Source organism: Sturnira hondurensis, unplaced genomic scaffold (assembly GCF_014824575.4).
Source record: "Sturnira hondurensis isolate 20B ecotype Veracruz unplaced genomic scaffold, ASM1482457v3 Scaffold0006413, whole genome shotgun sequence".
Classification (NCBI taxonomy): Eukaryota; Metazoa; Chordata; class Mammalia; order Chiroptera; family Phyllostomidae; genus Sturnira; species Sturnira hondurensis.
This window is the reverse complement of record NW_028079044.1, coordinates 48,150,964-48,173,806: the sequence shown is the minus strand read 5'-3', so window position 1 is coordinate 48,173,806 and position 22,843 is coordinate 48,150,964. Positions and strand designations below refer to the sequence as shown.

Sequence of the window (22,843 nt, the reverse complement as noted above, 5' to 3'; positions counted from 1 at the left end):
CTTTCTGTCTAGAGACGTGCCAGGCCTCATCCCTAGTTTCTAGTCGGGGTTCGTGGTCGTGACATAGAGTCACTCATCACATCTGAACCTCTGCAGAACAGAGATCCTGCCTAACCTTGAAAGTGGACCTGCTGCAAGAATTTGTGTGGCTCAAAAAGGTTATAGGCAGAGCATTTGGCCTGAGAAAAATCAGATCATAACCAGAATATTAGAGAATGCTTGAGCTGAGTGAGAATCCCAAAGAACTCCCACCCTACTTTTTTGCATTCATTCAACGAACGTGTGGTTCACAACCACCACAGGCTGTGCTAGACCCTGGGGGAGGTTCACAGAGCAGTGACCTCACATCCTCACATGCATCCTCACATGCATCCTCTCCTCTGGAACACCCTCCTTAACGCCAGGCCCTGCCCACCAGCAGCATGCCCATGGCAGCCCTGGGTACCTATGCACAGCCATCAGGGCACGGGGCAGCCTTTGCCTGGGGAAGGGCATATTGCAGATTGCTGCAGCCCTGCAAAGGGCAAGCTCACGGGTGGAGCCCTGGCTGCATTTCAGCCCCTGCTTCCTTGCTCAGTGCAATAATTTGCATGTTGCACAACATGTACAACCTTACCAAGCAGCCCTGAGTGTGCCACTGGGGTAATGTGGTCCCACTGCGTTATCACTCACACTTTGTCCTAAAAACATGCTCAAAAGCAGGAGAGTCGCTGTCAACCACCCGTCTAGCATTCCTTAAGGAGGGACATTCCCAGGAAGCTAACGTCCTTCCAAAATCCCTCTGGTCTTGAAATTTTTTCCTTTCCTATGGAACACACAGTTGGGCACAGGAAGTGCCTGCTGCAGTTAACACGGCTGATCTGAGCACAGGGCAGCTGCCTTGAAATGTGGTGGGTTCCTGGATGCTGCCCACCTTGCCCTGACCGCCCCTGAGACACGTCTCTCTAACCCCTGGGATAGCCACAAAGTGTTCCAATTGCTGAAAAGCCAAGGAAAGGAAGCAAGATGAAGCATAATTTGCTAGCAGGCAGCGCCCGCACACTGTGGCCAAATTTACTCACATCGAGTGATGGTACAAAGGGTCAAAGTCAGCTGCTAAATAGGTATTCAGAATGCTGCTGTGTCACCAGCACGGGTTATTTGAAATTCAATTGGCCAAAGTCAAAGTGGGTCATTTGCTAAATTGCCTCTCTTCCCCATTAGTCTGTGAATGACTCACAGGTGAAGAGTGTGTGCTACTACTCACCATGCATTCCCAGATCCCTGTAATGTGCCTGATGAATAAATGCATGAATGAAGGAATGAATGAAGAAAGAATCATGCCCTCAGGGAAGCACCCAGTGAAGTTTCCATTTTACAGATGGATAAACTGAGTCTCTTTGATGGCATAGTGTTGGTTAGGGGCAAAGCTGGGACAGAAAACCTTGTAGGCATTCTCCTTGAGCTCACTGCCTGGTGGGACAAGGGGTTCCATGGCATTTCCAAAAGCATACCTGTCATACTCCACTGGCTTCTCTCCCAGAAGGGTGCTCCAGTTGACGCCTCAGACCCACTCTGGGCTCTTCGGTGATGTCTGTACTTCTCCTCATAGGGATGCTGGTGGCCCCAGGTGTGGGTGAGTACTGGTATTTCACACTGTGCTTCTGGCTTAGTATATAATTACTTAACCTGAGCACTGGGACCTATTGCCAGGCTTTATCTGATTTGCTCGTGACTGCTCCACCCCCTCGCCTGATGAGTGATGGAAGTCACACATTAATGGTAAGCTGTAAGTTTAATCCAGCGGATATCTCTGAGCGTGCTATAGAATGCATGACAGATGAGGTGGGGCGCCCGAAGAACAGAGGCAAGGTGAGCAGTCTTGTCTCCACCTGGTAGCACCCCTGCCCCTTTGCTCACCGGCTGCTGTCCCTTGTTTTGCTAGTGACCCTGGAGTGGCCTTCCTGACAGGCAACAGCTCTTGTCTCCTTTGTACGTGTGGCCAGTACGAAGGGTGAACACAAAACCCCCACATTCTAAACTTGGGTCCCACGCCACCAAAACCTGGTCACGGAAGCACACTTCCTGGCAGCCTGAAATAGTCATTTCAAGGTTCCTTGGCGTCTCGATTTCAACCCGGAGTCTCCTGGCTCTGTCCGCTTTTCTTCCTTGTTTGTACGTCTGTGCAGCTCTCCAAAGCCCCAGCTCACTGCTCTCCTTCCCGTAGAGGGTTGGGCCCTGGGGTCATGAGCTGCCCGGGTGTTGGCCTCTTCCCTTCTCATATCCAGGTGAACTCTGGACCAACACGCTGGACTCTCCCCCTATAAGCTTCCCCCACAAACACAATAGTAAGAGTGAGGCAAAATGGGTCCACAAGGTGACTGACCACTAATCTTGACTATGACCCACGTTAGCAGACAGTACAGGAGGTTTGCTTGTTACCCAGGAGCTTGGAAGTCGAAATTACAGTATAACCTTTTCATGTAAGACTCAGAGTCTACCACCAGGTCCAAATGCTTCCAGACACCATCCTAGACCTTCTTTCTAGGGCAGAGCAGACCAGCCACCTCTAGAAGTTGCTGGACTCCTATTCATTCATTACTGCTTCCGTGTGTCATTTTTTCCCTTATGAAATCATTTTTATCATGAATCGGGACCTGTTAGTGGGACTGGGGCTTGTATGTCAGCCACTCAAACTTGACCAAGACTCCAGCCCAACTGGATCAAGTTCCAGGCATGATCTTGACCTGCCTCGTTTTTGGTGACAAAATCGTGAAGTACTCTACAGCTTTCTGTGCCTTCTCATGGCTGCCCCCAGTGCGGTCTGAGTCCGATTTCGAGACAAGGCATCAGGTGTGTGTGTCATAGGGAGGGTCTCAGTGCCGCACTGAGAGGAGGGCCTCTCTGCGGGGTGTTTGCCATCCCTGAGCCAAGGCTGGGTGCAGCCAGCGTGTCTGCCCCTCCACACAGCAGGCAGGTGCTGGTCTCCCTCTTCTCCTGACTGTGAAGGCAGGAGTCGGCTGGTGGGATGGCGGTAGATCTATGTTGGGCGAGGGAGGTTCCCTCAGACCTCCCACGTGCACCATGAGCTCCTCACCTCAGGGAGCTTTGAGATGGAGTCTATTGCGCCAACCCCACGGCATACGAAGATGTAGGTGCCCACTTCCCATCGTCCTGTGAGGGGCCCTCTCCTTCTAGAACCCCTGGCAGGGGTGCAGGCAAAAGCAGGTTGAGTGCATTCCTGATGGATCTTCAAGGTACAGTACTCAATACTAGGACATCCCACTGGTAACCTCTAATAGACCTTATCTTTCTGCTATCTAGAGATAATGTCTACTAAATTTGCTAACTGTTTACTGGACTGAGAGTCTGGGACCCTCCTGGGCATCACTCATTAGCCCTGTGCTGGCTGGTCAACCATGGTACACGCATTTGTTTGTTGAACAGACAGCGATGCATGTCCATTGTCAGCGTGCTTACCCTCAGTGAGTCCCAGGTCTAGAGGGGAAACAGGTGCACAGACAGATCATTGCCACACAAGGTCATAAGCACAATGAGAGAAGGAACCCTGGCATCAGGGGAGCATAGGGAAATGTTCCCAATGCACCCAGGTGGGGGCCAGGTGCAGCTCCTTGAACTTCATGTGGAGCCCTAAAATGTTAAAAAGAGTCGGCAAGGCAAAGTGGAGCAGACAAAAGAGCGGGCACCCCAGGCCTAGGGCACAGCAAAGGCAGGGTGACAAGGGGTAGAAAACATAAGCTTTTCAGCATCACAGGAGATAAGGGTCAAGGTAGGAGGTGGTTCGGCCGAGCTAGGTGGGGACCAGGGCAAGGAAAGCCTGGGTGCCTGGTCAGAAGCTGCCGAGCTTCGTCAATCAGTGAGTCTCAGTTTCATTTTCCGTAAAATGCTGTGACAGTACTCACAGTGTCGGGCGGAGGGTGAGAGGTGGGGACACACGCCAACCGAAGCAAGAACAGTACGAATGCTGGTCACCTTCCTCTCTCACGGAATCAGAATCAGCTTTGTGCTGGTGAAGTTCATCCCTGCATTTCTTCTGACCCCCAATCCCCAATCCCCTCTGGACTATGTGAGTGAGCTAATGCAGTCCTCTGAGATAAGCAATTTCAAAGCCAGGGTGACTTTGTTGGCTGCTAATGAAAGTGTGTGGGCGTCAATATCGGAACGTAGAGAGGAGTGTGTGGGGGCCCAGCATCCCCTGTTAGCACATCTCAGCCACGGGACCATCTCCCACCTCCAGTGCAGGAACTTAATGACCTGCTGCACCAGGAATACCTGGGAAGTCATTACCTAGGAGAGGGAAATAGTTTACAGTTGCTGCCGAAGTATTCTCAGCTGTTGGCAGGTGTGCTATGAAATAGTTTCTGGGCAGGGAGGCCAAATGCGCCCGAGCAATCCCCTGGACTCTGGGATGAGATCACAAATGGAACTGAAGCCCCCTCCTGCTTGGAAAGTCTGCGTTGCTATTTTTAAGAGCTGCCTCCGAGACCTAGCACACGGCAGGTGATGGAAAGATGTATGTAGGACTGAACTGATGAGCATTGGCCACCACCCCAGCTGTCACCCTGGCCTTGGCCCAGCCGGCAGGTGGTGGCCGAGCTCATACCGATCCCACCTCCTCCTGCTCAGGGAGCCACCCTCTGGACACCCCCCAACGGCCGCAGGAGCTGCTTCCAGGACTCTCAAAGCACATCAGTAAGTGTTCTTTGAACTTTTCTTAGGAGACCTCGCTGTGTAGAATGAATGTCCTCTTTTTAATATACCCGAAAACCACTTACTGTGGCGACATCTGTAAGTAAAGGGATTCAAAAGCCTCTCCCTCAACAGTCTGACCCTCCACCCATCTCTCCTTTGAGACAAAATACTAAAAATTCCCCTCAAAAGAGAAATGGCAGCTGGAAGGGGAAACCGAAAGGAAGTGAACAGTCTGATCGAAAGGGTCAGAGGTAACTGGCATGTTAGCTTCCACCCGAGCGCTAAGCTTCTGCAGGGAGGGGGACGATAGACAGAGGATGTCCTGCAGTTATCAGAGGACCCGCAAGGTCCCCAGGGGAGGGGGACACTCTCATAGGGGAGGATTACAAGGACTTCCCGGGTGGGTTCTTACAGGGACATCACTGAAGAACTTAGGGCACACTAGACTGGCTGCCTGTCAGCCCCAAGTTCAAGGCTCATGTCCCACCTCTCAGGGAGGTGAGCTGAGTTGGCCAAATTATTTCTGTATAGTTCCTGCTGTCAGTGATTGGTCCCACCCAGACCCCCAAGTGACAGGTGGCCTCTCTCCGAGTGGCATGACCCCCAAGGGGAGGCCAACGCCCACAGGACGTCCTGAGTAGACCTTTAAACTCACAGGCCACACTTGGCACTTAAAAAATCTAGACAAGGAAACAGTGTGCCAGCTGGTCAGGGCAGCCATCCCTCTTCAGTGACAGTGGCCTGGCAGTGACAATACAGAGTCCAGGAGCCCCAGGTGGGGCAGCCCCGGGACCCTCCTTGGCCTAGAAGCTTTCTTCTCCATAGAAATCAGTGTCTCTAGTAACAACTTCACAGCTGCAGGTTTTGGGGTGTCCAGGGTCTGCCCAGGAGTCACCCCACCTGGTATTTACAGTTCACCTACAGTTCCCACCAGTCTAGGTACCCCTTACCACCCAGGGTTATTGTTCGAGTTTGTGTTTTTAACCATTGAGCAATGTTGCCTAGTAACACAGGTGTTGTTATATTTTACCAGTCTCTATGGTTACCGTGTTACTGGAACATTAGCCCCAGGTCAAGTGTATCCTTAGAGAAAGAGAAAGGGTTTTTACTTACTTTTCACCCAGGGAGGAGTAGACAGGGAAGGGGAGAGACCACACTCTGTAATTTGTTGTCTCTTCCTTCCACTTAGATGTCACGCTCTTCAATGGCATGTTTAAAAATGTGGAAAGTGCGACCGAAATTTTCGGTAAGTTCGGCCTGAATGATACTGTATCCCCCAGAGGTGGCGCGCGGTGGGGGTGCAACTCTCAGGAAATGACCTTGGTCTCTGCCCTCTGCACATCCATGGCCACCCCAGCCAGCTCCAAACAATGTGACCCAGGCTTTGAGCAGACAGGTGGCGCCTTTAGTGCGGAGGGCCTCACTGAGTTGCCCGGTAACCCATCCTACGGGGGGAGGAAAGTGAGGCTAGGGGCGTTAAGGGACTCTCCTAAGGCTGCTCTGCTGAAAGAAAGACGTTCTCCCCTGCATCCAGAGCTTAGTCTCCCCACACCAAAGTGATTTTATTTTCTCTCCCCAACTAATAGCTGTGCATGAGGCCCAAGAACTCCAATGGGCACCAAGCATTCCATTACCAATAATGTATCTATCAAGCCACTATTAATTACCATAGTGGTTTCTGTCATTGATTGCTTCAATTACTCAAAGTATAAGACTGTTATGATGGAAATGATTCCAAAGACTCTGAACTGCTCTTCAGTTAGACAATACGGGATGTAGGCTGCATCTAACTGCACACGTGACTGGGGGTAGGTGCCTGTAAGTTTTTGAATGCAGACGTGTTTACATACACACACATCCTAGCATGACCCTTCTCATTAGCATAGAGGCATTTCTTCATGTTTTTGATTAGAGCATGCCGAAATAAGTTTCTGTAAGGAAGGAAGAAACTGGAACCGTCTGGGCTGGGTCCCGTGGGTGCAGTGGGTCCTCACAGGCTACTCTGGATGCCCCGCGCTCCTTCTTGTGACCTCATGCCCTTCAGTCCCACACTTAGCCCTCACTGTCCCTCAGGGGTCAGAAAGGCAGGTGTGGAGGCAGGGAGGGCATGAGGGTTAAAGCCAAAGCACTGGACACTCTTTTCATGCCCATTTTGTTCTCAAGAGCATTTTTGCTTAGGGCAAGTTATTGTCGCTGGTGGATGCCTCGGGCATGGCTCTGACATTCAGCATCTTACCTGTGAAACAAAGGTGACGGAATAGCACCTGCCTCGTGGGATTAACATGAGGCTTACAGGACAAGAGAAAAAGTGAATGCTTTCTAAAGCATCCGTTGCTCTGTTGTGCTGTTTCAAGTACAGTGTCAGGAGCATAGTAGGTGCCCCCCAAATCACTACTGCCTGTACCCCTTCTCTTCCTGCACTTACTTGCAGTTCTCTAGTGTCTGTCGTCTATCATTTGGGATCCATTCAGCAAACTGGCCGTGGCTTAAACAATAAAGCTCTCTAAGCATCTCACATAAGCCATCTGCAGGCTCCAGGACTGGCGTAGTAAGTAGCTCAACGATGGTCTGAGACCCAGCAGGCTCACTCTGTCTTGGCCCACTGCTCCCCTGAACATACTGGTTTTCCAGTGTTAGGTGTGGGACCTCATGGCTGCAAGGTGGTTGCTGCAGTTCCAGCCAGCATATCCTCACCCACATTCAAGGGAGGAGAATGGTATAGATCAAAAAGATCTCCCTAGATGCCTTTATTCTTTATTAGGAGAAAAAGGATTTTCCAAAGCCTCTCACAGACTTTCCGTTAAGTTGTTTTTTCACATCTGGGTTCACATCACTCAGGTGCTCAGCCCTAGACCATCATGGAAGCATGGGATGACCATGACCAGCTGAGAGCGATCATGTGACCTCCCCAGGGCCTTGGAGAGAAGGCTCATCTTCCTTGAGTACTGTCATGTTTGTTGGCAAAAAAGAAAGGATAATGGCTATTAGGTGGGCAACCAGCAGGGACCCTGGCTTATAAACCTACTCTACTTTAATAGTCCAACACAGTCCTGAGTACACAGCAGGTGGTTAGTAGGTTGACGAGGCACCAGCCACTCAAGCTGTAGGAAGCCACGGGTCAGGGCTCCTCCTGGGCTCTGGCTGCCAGTGCCCGGCCTGCTCTCCCTCCTTCAGACTGCCTGGGCTCCCACTTCACCTGGCTGCAGGCTGTCTTCACCAACTTCCCCGCGCTGCTCCAGTTCGTCAGTGGCATGAGGTGTGTGGCTGGCCTCTGCCCCCGGGACTTGGAAGACTACGGCTGCGCCTGCAGGTTTGAGATGGAAGGGCTCCCCGTGGATGCATCTGACAGGTGAGCAGGAGCCCAGGGGAGGCTGTGGCGGGTCGGCTGGTTCGTAGCCGAACAGGGACACAGACAACTCCCTGCTGGGTGATTGCTCTCCTTACCTTTAAATTGCAGTCAGTCTGTGATCTGCTCCCCTCCTAGGAAGTTGTCAGGATCCTACGTTATGTACAGTATGCTAAACTTGATTTTAGTTTCTCAGAGTTGGGGTCCACCACCCAGAGGCATGCTAAAATGCAGGTTCCAGAGACCCCGCCCAGATCTAGTGACTCAGATGACCTTTAGGGAGAACCTGGGAGTCTGGACTTTAAACCATCTGTCCAGGCGGCTCCTAAGCATACTAAGTCCTGAGAACTACCTTTAATTCAGGATGAGCTTCTGCTCAATTTTCCATAGACATGTATCAAATGCCAATAATATGTGAACACCATGCTTAACATAAACAGAATGCCATCCCTGCCTCAGAGAGGTACGTGTCTAGTGAGAAACCCAGAGAAAATATAAATAAGTGCCCCACAAGGATGTCCTCCCTCCTCGCAAACAAGGGGAGTGAATTAGAACCAGGTACCCTCAGACTGGCAATTGAATCTGTAATCTCAGAGGCACCAAGTGTTAGCAAGGATGCGCCAGCCAGACACTGGCAGCTGGAGGGTCCTTTAGGAAAAATCGATGGACTCTGTTAGGGTTTTTTGACATATCACCTACGGCCCAGTAATTGCAGTCCTCTGTTCCTATGGGTTCTGAGGCATGAGGCATGCTAACATACCTGAGTAACACACCTGAGGCAGGTTACTGAACCTCTTTGTGCTCCAGTTTCTTACCTATAAAATAGACGTGGTAATAATAATGCCAAACTTAGAGAGATACGATTTAAGATTAAATGGCCAAGTACAAGTTAAAGAGGTCGGGATTCTGCCTGGCTTATCCAGTATTAGAGAGTACAAGTGAGTAGGTGAGAGTAAGCCGTAGCAGGGCTGGGGCAGGAGTAGCGATGGTGACGAACGACAGCAGGGTTACCAGCAGCCTGAGTGCAGCAGCAGTAATAGCCTCGCAGAGCTGCAGGGGCCGGGGAGCGGTGGTGGTACAATAGCAAAGTGCTGGTAGGAACCCGCTAGTAGTACCAGCAGGCACAGTATCTGCTGCAGCATTAATAGTAACCGTTACTATTACTATTTACTACGTACTGCAGTAAAGCTGCTGTGGTAGTCACAGCAGTTGTAACCATAGCAACAGCAGTAGCAGCAGTAGTGTGGAAGCCAGAAATGGGATGCAGGTCTGGACCTGCTCCCGGAACCACGTCCCCACCCCACTGGTACCCAGATCCGGTGTGAGGGCGTGTGTGTTCTCATCCACACAGACTCACAGAAGTGGCAGGGACTCCTCTTTGGAATCCACGGGGCAGCCTGTGGTCTCCCTGGTGTGTCTCCCCTAGGACCCCTCTGTGAATGCACCAGGGCAACCTCCGGGTTCCCAAACATCTGGGCTCCCCTTTCTTGCTCCTACCATGTGGGAGCCTCTGTGGACATGCGTGTCTCCCACTCAACATCCTCTGAGGAGGGTCTGCACAGCAGTATCGCTTTGTAGCCCCAGCACGGACCCCAGCAGCTGGCACGGGGAGCTCAATAAATTAACTGACTGACCGGGTGGTCAACTTCTAATTGCTTTTCAGAGATGAAAAAGAAATAAATGAATTGATTAGAAAGTGATATGTCCTTGACTGACAAGGACTAACGGCTTTGGAATTAAAACACAGATCTGTCCCATTGCCAAATCTCCCAGAGAAGGTACAGGTCACCTCTGGGCGGAAAGTGCAGTGTCCCATTTCCGGGACCTTGAGCAAACTGGCCCCTGGAGCCAGCTTGCTGACCTGGAGAAAGGGAGAGGCTGGTTCTGCGGGCACATGGTTCTTTCGGGTCTTCCCTTACCACTTCCTTTAATTATTAAAACACCTTAAAAACCTAGAAGTCAAAGCGATGAAGCAGTAATTCATCACTGTCTCCAGCCCTAAAAGAATGATCAAAGTGCTGATGGTGAGCAACTGGAAGGATTGTGGGTCATGCTCAACTTCAATTACGTTACACTGTTCAGTGGATGGGGATGGGGATTTCCAAACTCCTGGAGGACAGGGTATTGCCACCTTGAACTTGCACACCACATTGCAAAAGTAATTACTGCCATTTTTTGAGCACCTACCACATGGCGGGATTTATATGGATGATTTCTTGAACGGCCCCTCTCAAAATTCTTAGGTCATGAGAGAAATTTGGTAACTTGCCCAAGGTCATCAGCTGCCTGTATATTTTTTCTTCTTTGCATTGGTCTCCACTGGCCTCCTCTGTGCTGCTGCCAGCTGACCACATTGAATGCTGGCTATGCTCTGTGATCAACCTTGGCCTTGGCAAGTTATGGAGCCCCATGTGTCTCAGCCCTCACATATGTAAGGGCTCACAATAATAACGGCACCTGCTGCGTAGGCAATAGAATTAAATATTGTGTGAGTGTGTGTCTGTGTGAGAGTGCACTGTTTGAAAGAGACCGCCGCCAGGGACCGGGTGATCGCAGGCTGCCTGCCTCCCTCCTGAGCCCTCCCCTTCCCGCCACAGCTGCTGCTTCCAGCACCGCAGGTGCTACGAGGAGGCTGCTGAGATGGACTGTCTCCAGGACCCCACCAAGATCAGTATGGATGTCAACTGCGTCAGCAAGAAGATCACATGTGGTGAGCACCCCCAGGTGTCCTCGGGGTGCTGGGTGAGGGAAGACCATTCGGAGGCCCCAGATAGAACCAGGCCAAGGGCTCCCAGAGTTCGAGTTCATCATCATCACCACTGACGTCATGGTCATCTATATGTAGGGACCCATGAGAGCTGGTTCTATGGCACCTATACCTTCCTCAGTAGATGTGCAATGCATGCTTTTCTGAGTTGACACAACAGCTAATCAGCAGATTATTTGATTTACAGTTTTCCTATTTGTAGCAACCCTGGGAACTGGGGAAGGGCAAATAGTTTGCCACTCACCTGTCATGTGACATAGGGGGAAATTATTACCTCCTATGAACCTCAAATGGGGAGGGGAAAATCTGTCTCAGAGACGTGTAATGAAAGATAAATAGATAAATAATGCTCGTGAAAGAGTTCGCATGGTGACCAGAGGATATTAAGAAAGCAATGGTGGAAGCGGAGAGAGAAGCTGTAATGTGTGAAGGCGGCTCTGGTGGTGGCTTGTAGGAATCAGCTGTGCGCCGTGCTCGCTGTGCGACTCCGGGAATTTTGTTTCATGTCTCTGGGCAGAAGCAGAACAGACAAAGGCAGAGAGGGAGGAGGAGCATGGCACACTGGGGGTACCATCGTGGAGCCACCCTCTAGAAGTGCCTGCTCTGTGCCATGCGCCTGACCCACCCCACTCTGATCTTCTAGACCCTGTTACACGGGGGTCATTATTCCCCGCTTTCAGACAAGGAGAAGAGAGCGCAGAGAAGTTAAATAGCTTGTTCAGAGTCACACAGCTGCTAAGTGGCAGAGTCAGGGCTTAAATCCAGGTGAGACGGAGTCACAGGCCAGGTGACGAGGACGAGCTGGAGTAAGGAGCTTCCAGAAAGATGTGAGGAGACGCATGGGTGTTAAGTCACTAGGTGGGGCACACAGTGAACACTGAAGGCACTATCATTCATTCATTCACTCCACTCACTCACTCATTCATTCATCAGAAATGTGCTGAGCTCCCACACCAAGTCCAAGACAAGTGTCCAGGCACTGGGGACATCCTGACGTTTTGTAATTTCATCATCGTTGTCCGATACCGAAAATGCCCAGAACAAATAATCCAGTCTGCTAGAGAGTGACAAGAGCTGCGGAGGACAGTCCACCAGGGAAAGGCACGGGGAGGCTGGGGTGGGGCACCTGTTTAAGTAGGAAGGTCAAGAGCAGCATCCCAGGGGGGATGACAGTTGAGCAAAGGCCGAGACAAGGCGTATCGGGGAGAACGGCGGTGCAGATGGATGCAACAGCACAGGTGCACCCCGAGGCTCGAGGTGCCTGGTGTGTTTGAGAAATGGGGGGCCAGTGAGTCAGGAATGGGGTGGGGTGGGAGGAGGAGATGAGGCCTGAGAAGGAGCGGGATCAGTGGCTTTGACTTTGAGTTGGGAGGTTCTGAACACAGAAAACATGACGTGATGATGTAACTTGAGTTTCCAAAGAATTGATTGCTTGGCTCCTTGGTGAGAATGGACTGAGAAGTCAGGGAGGAGGTGGGAATTGTCAGGAGGCCACTGACGTGGCCCACACAGCAGGTGATGGAGTGGCCAGGACAGTGGAGCGGAGGTGGGGAGACACGGCAGACTCTAAAATAGGTTGAAAGCAGAGCCCATAGCATGGCTCGATGGGCCGTGTGTGAGTGTGTGAGAACAGGAGGGTGTAGGGGTCCAGACCCGACCCACCCAACCCCAGAAGAGGTGGAGCAGACACATGAGGAGACCACGGGAGGCATGGGGTACGGGCCAGGCAGAGTGGGGGTTCAGCTTCGGAGTTTGCATTACCTCTTGGAATTCCAAGTGAGCTCTTCCAGCTGGCTCTGCCCTTGCTCCATGCACAGAGTCCAGGGACCCCTGTGAGCGCCTGCTGTGTACCTGCGACAAGGCTGCCATTGAGTGCTTGGCCCAGTCTGTGATCAACTCCTCCCTGAACCTGCTGGACCCCTCCTTCTGCCTGGCTCAGCTTCCAGGTAGGAAGAGCCTGGCCCTGCATCCTTGGTGGGGTTGACAGTGGGGGCAGGAGCTGCTGTAGGACCCCGGTGCGGGTGCTGTGTATCTCCAGCTGCCAAGGCCAGCCCCTTCTCACAGTCCACACACCCACCGCTCTCTGTGGGTTTCCTTTGCAGAGACAACCAGCAGGAAGGAGCTGGCGACCCTTCTGCCCGGAGGTAAGGCCCCCCAGGGAGGCTGTTCTCACTCGGACCTGATGGGAGCTGGTGGACCTGCATGCATCATATGCCTGCTATTCCTCATTCACCCAAGTTCCCACGATCTCTCAGTCCAACACCAAGGGGACCTGGGGTGGGAAGTTCAAGGTGCGCCTTCGCAGAGCATCCTGAGCTGGGGTCTCTTTCCCAGAAATAGTTCTGCAGTGTTTGGTGAAGAAGGAGCTGATGTGGGTGTGTGTGGTGGACTTCTGGGTGTGTGCACATGTGATATGGCATGTGCACAGTACATGTACATGTATGTGCATGTGCATGCTTGTGGGTATGTGCAGCATCTCCAGGTATTCTCCGAGCCCAACATCCTTTCTCTCTGCCATCCTGCCTCCCCATAGAACAGCGCTCTTCTCCAGTCAGGAGCCTTGGAGTCCCTCCTGAGCTGGGGGCTTCTGGGCACCCCTGCATTCTGGGCGGTGTCTGAGAGGCAGGGAACCCTAAGATAGAGGAACGGCACCCCTTCTGTCCTGGTCCCTGCCCAGTCTGTTCTTGGTTGAGACCCTTGGTGTTGACCCTGCATCCACCACTCATTGCTGTTGGGGGCTATCTATTTTCAGTGGAACCTGTGGAGCCCACAGACAGCAGCCTGCTGGCCCTCTCAGGAGAAGGTGAGCTCGGAGGGACGGGTGTGTGACCCAAGCACCTTTTTTGATTATAACATCAGACTACTTGCTGGAATTACCTCCCCTCAAACCCCCCTGCCTGGGCCCACAGTGGGTCAGCTTCAGTGCATTCCAGAACCACTCCTCCGTCCACCTGACCCCAATTCTCTATTTGTCCAGCTTCCGCCCACACTCAGACTCCAGCTCAGTAGGGTTGTCAGATAAAGTGCAGAACGCCCACCCTCGACCATCTGAAGTTGAACTGTGGATGGACAGCAAACAACTTTTAAGTATAAGCATGTCCCATGCAAATTCTGGGACGTACTTTGATTAAGAAAGTATTTGTTACTCATCTGAAATCCCAGTTCAGCTGGGCACCCTGTATCTTTAGGTGTTGATCTGGCTACCCTGTACCTCAGGGGCTCACGGTGCCCGATGTCTCCCTAGAAGTAGGTTTGTTTCTCCTCCCTGCGGCTGCTGCTGCTGCAGAAGGAGAGAAGCAGAGGCCTGTGGTGTGATTCGCCCCCGGCCATGTCCACGTCCAAGGGTATCGCATCCTCAGCAGCTCCAGGACAGCCTGTGCCTTTGGGTCCAGGTCTAGAAAAGAGATGACATGGTGCCTGTGCCCCACCAGAGCTTCCCCAGATGCCCTGCCCAAGGGTGACTGGATAACTGATGGCTGATGGGGTGGGTTCTCTTCACAGTGTCTGCTGAGACCAGAGGCGACCAACTGACCACTCTCCTCAGGACAAGTAAGCCAAGGGGACTTCAGGAGACAGCAGAGGACAAAGGACATCTAAATAAATATTTGTGTTCAGTTTGGTGACCACTTTTCATTAGGACCCTGGAAAAACATTACTGTAACATTTTGTAGATAACGTAGGGAATGGAGGCTCTGGGCGGTTAAAAGTTAAAAATCATTCAGCCAAGTGGTTTGCTGGGCTGGCCCCTCACCCCAGACTGGGGGCTGCAAGACTTGCTTTCTCTGCGTTATGTGACAGTAACTCATGGAGAACAACCCCTTACCTAAAAATATCTAAGCCAGGAAGTCATTGGAAGGGTTAACCTAACCATTTACTTTGTTTGTAGCAATGAATAACCACGAATACTGTATTAATGAGTATAAATCACGGATAATAACTGCTTACTAATTACTAAGAATGGTTACAGGGTGGTGACATTGTTGAGGACCTCAATGTGTCAGGGTGTTTCTAAGCCTTTACATACAACATTCTGTGAGTTATTCTTCCCTGGTCCTGGGAAGCCCTGATCACCCCCACTTTACAGCTAAAGAATCCCCAAGAGGCAGGGTCATTTGCCTGGGGTGGTCCAGGGCCATATTCTGTTACTTCTGAATCCGTATGTTTTGTCTTTGAAGAGAACTCTCTGCCCCAGCTCAGAATGAGTCAGATTCTTTGTCACCTTAGTAAATGCCTTCACCCGATGCTCACATAATACCACCCTAATCTTGATCTCTGGCACACAGAACTTAACGCAGCTCCTTCCCCTCCGCAACATCTTTGGAGTGACTATCTCTAGCCCTCTGTGGGCCAGCCAGCAGTAAAACAGTAGCCTAGACAGTGGTTCAGAGGGTCAACTTTAGCAGGTGACCTGGATTTGCATTCTGCCACTTCCTAGCCCCATGACCTTGAGCAAGGGACCTCCCTTTTCTTGTGCGTCATCTTTCTTGTCACTGAAAGGGGGCGAGAACTGTGCTCACCTGTGGGGTTGCTACTAAGTTAGTACGAGCAACTCCCTGGGAGCTGTAGCTGGCTTTAGTAAGCTTTAGTCTCTCCAGGCTGCTGTGACAAAGTAGCACAGACTGCATGGCTTGTAAGCAGCAGAAATGTACTTTTCACAGTCATGGAGGCTGGAAGTCCAGTGTCTGGCAAGGGCCCTCCTGATCTGTAGCAGGTCTTCCTGCTGTGTCCCCATGTGGTGGAAGGGACCAGGGAGCTCTCTAGGGTCCTATTATAGGGCATTAACTCCATTCATGAGGGTCTATCCTCATGACCCAATCACCCCAAAGGCCCCACCTCCTCATACCTACTCATTAGGGGCTAAGATTCTGACATGTGGACCTGAGGGGACACAGACATTTAGTCTGTAGCATAGTATGAGCTTAATTACTGATAAAAAGTAAATAAACTAATTTTACAGGGAAATAGAGGCTCAGCTGCCTATCTATCTATCTATCTATCTATCTATCTATCTATTTATCTATTTAAATGTAATTTCAACAGACTCAACTGCAGCTGAGTTTCCCAGAAAGTCTGTGTGTTGGGGTGAGGGGAGGGGTGTCTCTTTTCGGTTCAGTGGTGCCTTCGCCAAGATCAGCTCCCCTGTGAGGCGCCCAGAAGCAGAGCAAAGGCCACGTTGCCTCCCAGGCCCAGTGGGTGGGAGCTGCCCTGGAGAAGGAGGTGGGACAGACTGGGTTTGACACTCACCCTGTGCTTCTTTCTTTCAAGCAGAACTGCTCCAAGACCAGGGAGGCACAGAAGCGGTGAGGACCACCACCCCTCCAGGTAAGCACACTTGGCTCCTCCCCCTTTTGACTGCGTTGTTGCCTCCTACATGTTTATTAAGTCCGGTGTGCTCCAAGGAAGCCTTGGAGAAAAGACACCAGACTCAAAATGGGAGAAAGCAGGAAGCCAGTTCACTTTTAGCGCACCTGAAAAAGACAAATGTAATGAGAAGATCGATCCACTCATAGAAAGAAATGGAAGCTTGCCTGCTATAGCGAGGCCTTTAAAAAAAATACAGAAAGCTCTATTTCATTTTCTATTTACATCACCTACAAGTGCTCATTGTAAAGACAGCCACTTTTAATATTTGAAAATACTTTCTTCCAGTCTCCACCAGGCATCTCTACAGCGACTCTGCTCAGGCCTCAATTGGTGCTCAGAACTGAGTGGGTCAGCGAATGGGTGGGGCCCAGCTCCTGCCGTCCCCTTTGTCTGGGCCAGACCGGGCTGGACACCTGGCTGCCTTCAGCTGGGAACGCAGGTGGGGCTGAGTGACAGGAGAGCCTGGGGGATCCCGATGGGGCCAGCGAGCCTGTCCGAGGTAGGCAGAGCCAGGTCGCGGCAGCCTTGCTGGCCGCGGTGGGGACCCTGCGCTGAGCCGCTGTTGTGGTGTTTGCAGGGTTTGAACAGTCTTGCTCACCTGCATGACTGTGGACCAGGAGTTGGCGCAATTCCCCATCATTCTAGTCTCTTATTAACACTGTGATGGGGCTTTAGTTTGGAGGTACGTGAGCGTGAGCACGACACACACATGGGCCTGATGGTGACGGTTCTCATCCACGCGATGTCGTCCTGAGGGTCTAGCACAACCTCCCGTCAGATGTAAGGCTATCACAGAAAACCCAGGATCCCTGTAGCATCCCTGGATCCCCGAGGGTCTGCTCCGACATCTGCAAACCCAGTCTGAGGACACTGGGGCTTCGCTGTTCCCAAACACCTGTCTGCCTTGGGCTGGACCTCGAGCCCATCTGCTCTGCTCGGGTCACTCTTTGAACACAGACTGTAAAGCTGTGCATTTTCAGGGTCTGCAGAGATTGCCGCCACAGCTAGAGGGGGAACCGTTGTCCCCACCAGCATTGGGTCTCCGGGGCTGGCTCTGTCACCTGTCAAACGCGGTCCTGAGCTGACAACTGGAAAAGGTGAGCAGAACCAGGCAGAGGAGTGTCTGTCCTCTCCCAGCCTTGGGATCTGGGCAGCTGGTTAAAAAGCCGCCGTATCACACTGTGACCTTGTCATGCTGGTGCGATTCGAAGGTGCCAGCCCCTTGCCAGTGAGACTCAGAGAGGATGATGGGCTTCTGTTGGCACAGCTGCCAGGAGGCTGGGCTGGGGAAGAAGGCTCCTGACTGAGGGCTCTCACCCTCTCACTGGCCCAGAGGGAAAGGGCCTGGCATCATCCATGCCATGGTTTCTTGGAAAGAATGGAGCACTGGGTCTTGGTGACCCCCCGCTCTGCGCTCCTTCCTCGGTGCCTTACCTAAGGTCCTGCACCTGCCCTGGGCCACAGGCCACTGGACACGGAGGACGACTTCGGTGCTGCTCGGGCAGTCTTCCACGTGCGTGACGCAGAGCTATGGGGGCCGCTGCACGGAGAGCGAGGCCGGGCCCAGGGTGCTCCACCTTTTTAGTTCTTCCCCACCAATCCTGGGAAGACCAGGTTTGCACAGCAGAGCAGGAGGGGAATAGGGTGGGGGTGGGGCAGGGAGAGAGGAAGACAGAGAGGGAGTCAGAACATCAGGGTTCTGAAGACAAGCCCCATCAGGCTGTGCTAACCTGATGACGTCAGGCAGCCTAAGGGGACCACCAGGAGTCCCCCAGGAGGCTGGGTCCTGCCAGTCCCTCTACTCAGTAGTAAAATATCACCCGAAGAGCATCTTTGTTCCCAACGAGTCCCCATGCCCAAGGGGATGTCACGAGGAGTCTGGGCAGAGCAGCAGCCCAGTGAGCCCAGCAGGAGCCCAGTGAGTGTCTAGGCTGAATGACAGCTCATCCTAGACAGGGGACCAGTCACAAAACAGTCTCCCAGAGGAGTGGTGGCTTGAGGTGGAGGGCACAGGGCTCCTAGGAGGGTCAGTGGCCATGGCGAGTCCTGCCCCCCATTCTGTGAATGCTGTCCTGGGGCTCCTGGCTCTCCTGAGTCCTCGTTTCTCATCAGCTTGTGACAGGGTCACCTTCCTGCATCTGGGGAGTGGGGCCAACACACAGGCGATGCCGCAGCTGGGAGAGATGCTCTTCTGTCTGACATCGCGGTGCCCGGAGGAGTTTGAATCTTACGGCTGTCACTGTGGGCGAGGAGGACAAGGCGAACCAGTGGACGCCCTGGACAGGTAGGGCCATGCAAGGGTGGCAGACCAGTGACACGGATGCTGCAGTGCATGGTCATAGCCCTCCTCTGTCTTGGCTGTCACCTTCAGCCTCACAAAGAAATGGTGCCCGACTGTCTCACTCAGGGGGGCTCATCCCCACCAGAGGCCCGTCTTCCCTATGACTGGCTGAGTGTCACTTCTCTGAGGTCATCCACTTACAAAGGGGCAACCAGACAGAGTCAGGTCATTTGAGGTGGGGGTCTGGAGCTGTACTACAAAGTTTCCAGCCACCCCAGGGGGGGTCACTCTGCAAAGACATTGCAGAGGACCCCGACTCTGCCTATTCTGCAATGACTGACATATACAACCAGGGTCTTTGGTTGCTTTGTTCCACCAGAGGCCACAGTGAAATTAGAGTCTCAGTGACTTGGAAGTGTAGCTGGTGAGTTTTGTATCTGAAGTTTACATTTGCCACTCTTGGGAGGATTTTCAGACCACATGCATTCATTGATTTATTCATTCATGCATCTGTGCATTCAACCCACATTTCTTGGGCTTTGGCTCTGCCAGCCACTGGGCTCAGCGGTGGAGACACAGAAACAATGCAGCCTAAACGGAGACCACACTACCTGTGCCCAGCAGGAGCTTGCACAGTGGAAGAGGAGGACAATTTTCTAAAAAGCCCACCCAGTACAATCGGTGTGTTGGGAGAAACAGAGGAAGTGACGGAGAACTCAACCGGCAGATGAGTTTGAGGAATGTGCTGAGAGTAGCTGATAAGGCTTAAAGACTGACGGCAGGTGGACACTGCCCCGTCCCCGCCAGTGCACGGGTCTCAGAGCAAGGCACCGACTCCTTCCCATGTGCTTACTGAGGTCTTGCTCTATGCCGGACACTTTCCTAGACACAGTTCTTGGTTTATGCCCAAGGTAGCCACTCCACTCTCTTTCAAGGCTGGGGACCCAGTGGGGTGTCCTGTGGGTGTGGGACTAACTGCTGTGTTCTGTACAAGCCTGCAGGGCGTGGGGCTGCGGTGAGCGTGTGTCGTACCTCTGTGCAAACTAAAACTGGTGCCCATCCTCAAGGCCCTTATTTCCATCTGTTGGAAAAATTGTTGTAATAATTATGCCCATCACACATCTCTGCAGTCAACAGGAGTGTAAAATTGAAAAAAAAAGAACTTTTAGAATTAAGATGTGTATCCCGGATGTGGCATTTGGTGCAGTGTACACCCCGAGCAACTGTGCGTGGTGGCCCCACGCACCCCAGAAAGGGGGCACCGGCGCCTCCCACTGCGGCAGGGCGTGTGGCAGAGGTGGGTGTCAGGGGCTCCAGAGCTCTGAGCACTGAGGGGCTTTCCTCGGTCGTAGGTGCTGCTGGTCCCACCACTGCTGCCTGCAGCAGGTGAGAAGGCTGGGCTGCCGGCTCGAGAGGCTTCCTCAGTCCCCGGTGGGCTGCATGGACGGCGCCCCCACGTGTAAGTGCCGTGGGCCTGCGCAGTGAGTCATGTCTTCACTCAGGTCAAGGCCATGACCACAGTGGGTGCACATACACACTTTCCCCTGGCACTTCTTCATCACGGGTTTCATCCTGAGACCTAATAACTCTTCTTAACCTCGAGGCACATCCTAGACCCCCTATTGCCCTGAGGAGCAGACTCACATTTGAGAGACTAAGTTGGCTACCTGAAGTCACAGAGCTGGTGAGGCGCAGGCCGGGAACAGATGTTGAAGCCCCTGTGCAGGGAGCGCTCACTGTGTGGTTCTAAGCCCCTGCTGTGTGTTAGCGGAGTTCACCCTCACGACCCTCGGGACACAGCACTAGGAGGCTCCCCAGATGGCAGAGGTGGGGGCCGAGGTTCCAGGTCCCTCAGGTAGAAGTCAGTGACAGATGGTAACACCATGCTGCCTTAGACCTTGAACCATGCCGGTGGCTCTTTTTTCCTAAGCAGCAGAGCCCTTTCTTTCCCGAGTGAGCTTTTCTGGGGACCCTCATAAAGGGGGACAGTGGCTCTGGCCGAAGGGACAGGTGGGCCTGCAGTGCAATCCCTGTCTATCCTGGAAGCTGGAGGCTCTTCTGTCACCACTCAGGGCCTCAGATGGGGACAGCATGGGGATGAGGCACAGCCCCGTGCGCCTCATCAATCTTAGTGCAAATCCAGGCTTCCTTTCAGCACGGGCCTGTCTAACCCTCTCCATTTCCTCCTCATCAGTGGGTGCGTTTCCCAGATGTGTTGTAGTTTTAAAGGGAAATGCTCCACGAGGGTTTGTTCTCATCTGTATTTTCGTCTGGGGAGGACCTGGCGGGCAGTCAGTGCCCCTCCCCCCTTTCTTCCTCTGAACATTGCATGCACCTCCAGGCCATCTGTCCCGCCTTCTAGGATCATGTGTGCCTCTCACTTCCCCAAAGCTCCATTCTTCCATGTCACTAATCATCCATCCAACCATCCATTCATCCCCTCAATTACCTACTTACCCAGCAAACCTTCATCAGGAGCTAGGAAAACAGTGAGCATGCACAGTCCCTGCCACCAATCCCTCAGAGCCTGGAGGAAGAGATAAGCCAGTGACTTTCTAACCCCATGTCCGAAGTGCTAACAGGTAGGACAGGTGTCTGGGAATGTGGGTAAAGCGGGCTGGAGCCCGCCAAGTATGGGGGGGACAGAACATTAGGGAGAAGCCAGGAGAGGCAGCGAGGTGAGATCTCACCAGGATGGCCATGCTGGTGGTGGATGGGTGTCTCAAGAGGGAAAAGAGAAAAATCGCGGCATGCTGGGGACACCTGGCAGTGTGGGGCCAACGTGTGGTTCTGCGTTGCTGGCGGGGGAAGTGGGTGTCAGGGAGGCTGTTGAAGTGCAAGGTGAGGCTGGGGAGATGGACAGGTACCAGGTCATGAACACAAGACCGGAACATGGGACATTCTGTACTATAGGGGACAAGGGGCCATGCCAGGGTGGGCTGAGAGCCCACGAGTGACAGGATCAGATTAGAGGTCTCTCCCGCCCAGCTGAAGGCCCCCCTGTTCCTCTGGTCTCAGAGAATCCAGAACACACATTTGTAGCATGAACCCTGTGAACTCTGAGCTCAGGGTCCTGTTCCTGGTGCAGCAACAGGTGATAAGGCCTATGGGGGTCTCGAAGCCTGCTCGGTGCTGTCCTGACACTGGGCACAGGGCAGAAGGGCTTGGTGGCTCCAGGGAGCAGGCTTATGTGTGTGTCTCCTCTACATGTCCCTTCCTGCCGCTCAAACACACACAGGGGCTGATGCAAGGGTCAGTGTGTGAGGCTTGGAGGGGCGGAGTGAGAACACACCTGGCTGATCCGGTGGACGAATACTTCCTGGCAGGATCAGATGAAAAAAATGCCACAGACCAGATACATCTTTGAAAAGTACAGGAAACAAGGGTATTTGCAGAGAACTTATCTATGTCTAAGCACCTTGAAACACCCTCTGCACAGGCCATGCACGCTGTCACCCCCACGCCAGCTGCATGCGATGAAAACATTCAAGAAATACGGCAGGGAAAAAAAAAGAAATGTAGTGGGGATTCCTTCGAGGTTAGCCTGCAGGGAAGATGCTCCCCTGAGCCCGGGGCCTCAAGGAAGCTCATCCGGGGATGCTAAGGGGGCCCTTCACCAAGTGTGAGTTAGTTGGGAGAACAAAGCTGGGCATGTTTCCAGTGGTGAGTCAGGGTGTGCTGGGTACCAAGAGGTTCGGTATCGGGGGTGGTCGGGCCACCCTGGAGGCCTTCCCTTCCCGTGGTGCCATGTCTCACACCTGCTCTCCGCTCTCTCCCTCGAAGGCGTGGGGCAGAGCCTGTGCGCGAAGCTGCTTTGCACCTGCGACCAGACGGCGGCCCAGTGCATGGCCGCTGCCTTCTTTAACCAGAGTTTGGCCTCGTTGGCCGGCAGGCTGGAGTGCCAGGGCGGCCCGCCCCTCTGCGAGGACGGGGTGCAGGGCGGGCCTTCTGCTTCCTCCCTGGGCTCCAGATCCGAGGAGAGCAGCGAGGAGGCTGAGCCCCACACAGCACCCCTGACAAGAGCCAGAAGGTTTCTGGGGAAGTCACTCGGTCCCCTGAGGGCCAGGCCACCCCACGGCCCCAGATAGAGCCCCGGATGAGGAGCACCCTGTTGTCCTGCTTCTCTCGTTCTGGTGCCGTCTTTGAGCCGCGGTCTCCTCCCCAGTCCTCCTCTGGGCAGATGTTCCAAGGGAGGACACGCAGCGAGGCCTCTGCAGAGGCGTGGGGATGCCTGTCAGCTCACACTTGCACGTGTGTGGGGGGCGGGCAGACCGGGGGAGGTTCTGTGCTTTGTGTAGTGCACTATGGAGGCTCAATAAATACTCCAGCCAACGTTTCCGTGTTTTCCTCTGCTTTGTGTGTGTTTAAGGGAAGTTGTGGTACTGGTATGTGA

At 53.0% G+C, this 22,843-nt stretch overlaps 1 protein-coding gene across 2 annotated transcripts; it reads left to right on the top strand.

The window, feature by feature from the left end:
• Positions 1 to 1,493: 1,493 nt before the first annotated feature.
• OC90 (otoconin 90) lies at positions 1,494 to 22,782 on the top strand. 2 transcript variants are annotated; one of them, XM_037048564.1, is made up of 14 exons: positions 1,495 to 1,615; positions 4,627 to 4,692; positions 5,882 to 5,938; positions 7,867 to 8,041; positions 10,636 to 10,748; positions 12,623 to 12,751; positions 12,908 to 12,949; positions 13,558 to 13,608; positions 14,307 to 14,354; positions 16,074 to 16,127; positions 17,150 to 17,266; positions 18,282 to 18,453; positions 19,803 to 19,909; positions 22,234 to 22,782. In XM_037048564.1, the coding sequence occupies exons 1-14, from the start codon at positions 1,570 to 1,572 to the stop codon at positions 22,536 to 22,538; spliced, it is 1,482 nt and encodes a 493-aa protein (XP_036904459.1). In that variant the 5' UTR covers positions 1,495 to 1,569; the 3' UTR covers positions 22,539 to 22,782. The 2 variants fall into 2 exon arrangements, with proteins under 2 accessions (XP_036904460.1, XP_036904459.1); XM_037048565.1 differs by lacking the exon at positions 14,307 to 14,354 and having other exon boundaries at positions 1,494 to 1,615.
• The last annotated feature ends 61 nt before the right edge of the window (positions 22,783 to 22,843 follow it).

Coding starts and splice junctions, on each gene's coding strand:
- OC90 (XM_037048564.1), top strand. CDS start 1,570: ATGTCTGTACTTCTCCTCATAGGGATGCTGGTGGCCCCAGGTGTGG. Junction 5,939..7,866: donor AAGTGCGACCGAAATTTTCG/GTAAGTTCGGCC, acceptor TCCCTCCTTCAG/ACTGCCTGGGCTCCCACTTC. Junction 12,950..13,557: donor GGCGACCCTTCTGCCCGGAG/GTAAGGCCCCCC, acceptor ATCTATTTTCAG/TGGAACCTGTGGAGCCCACA.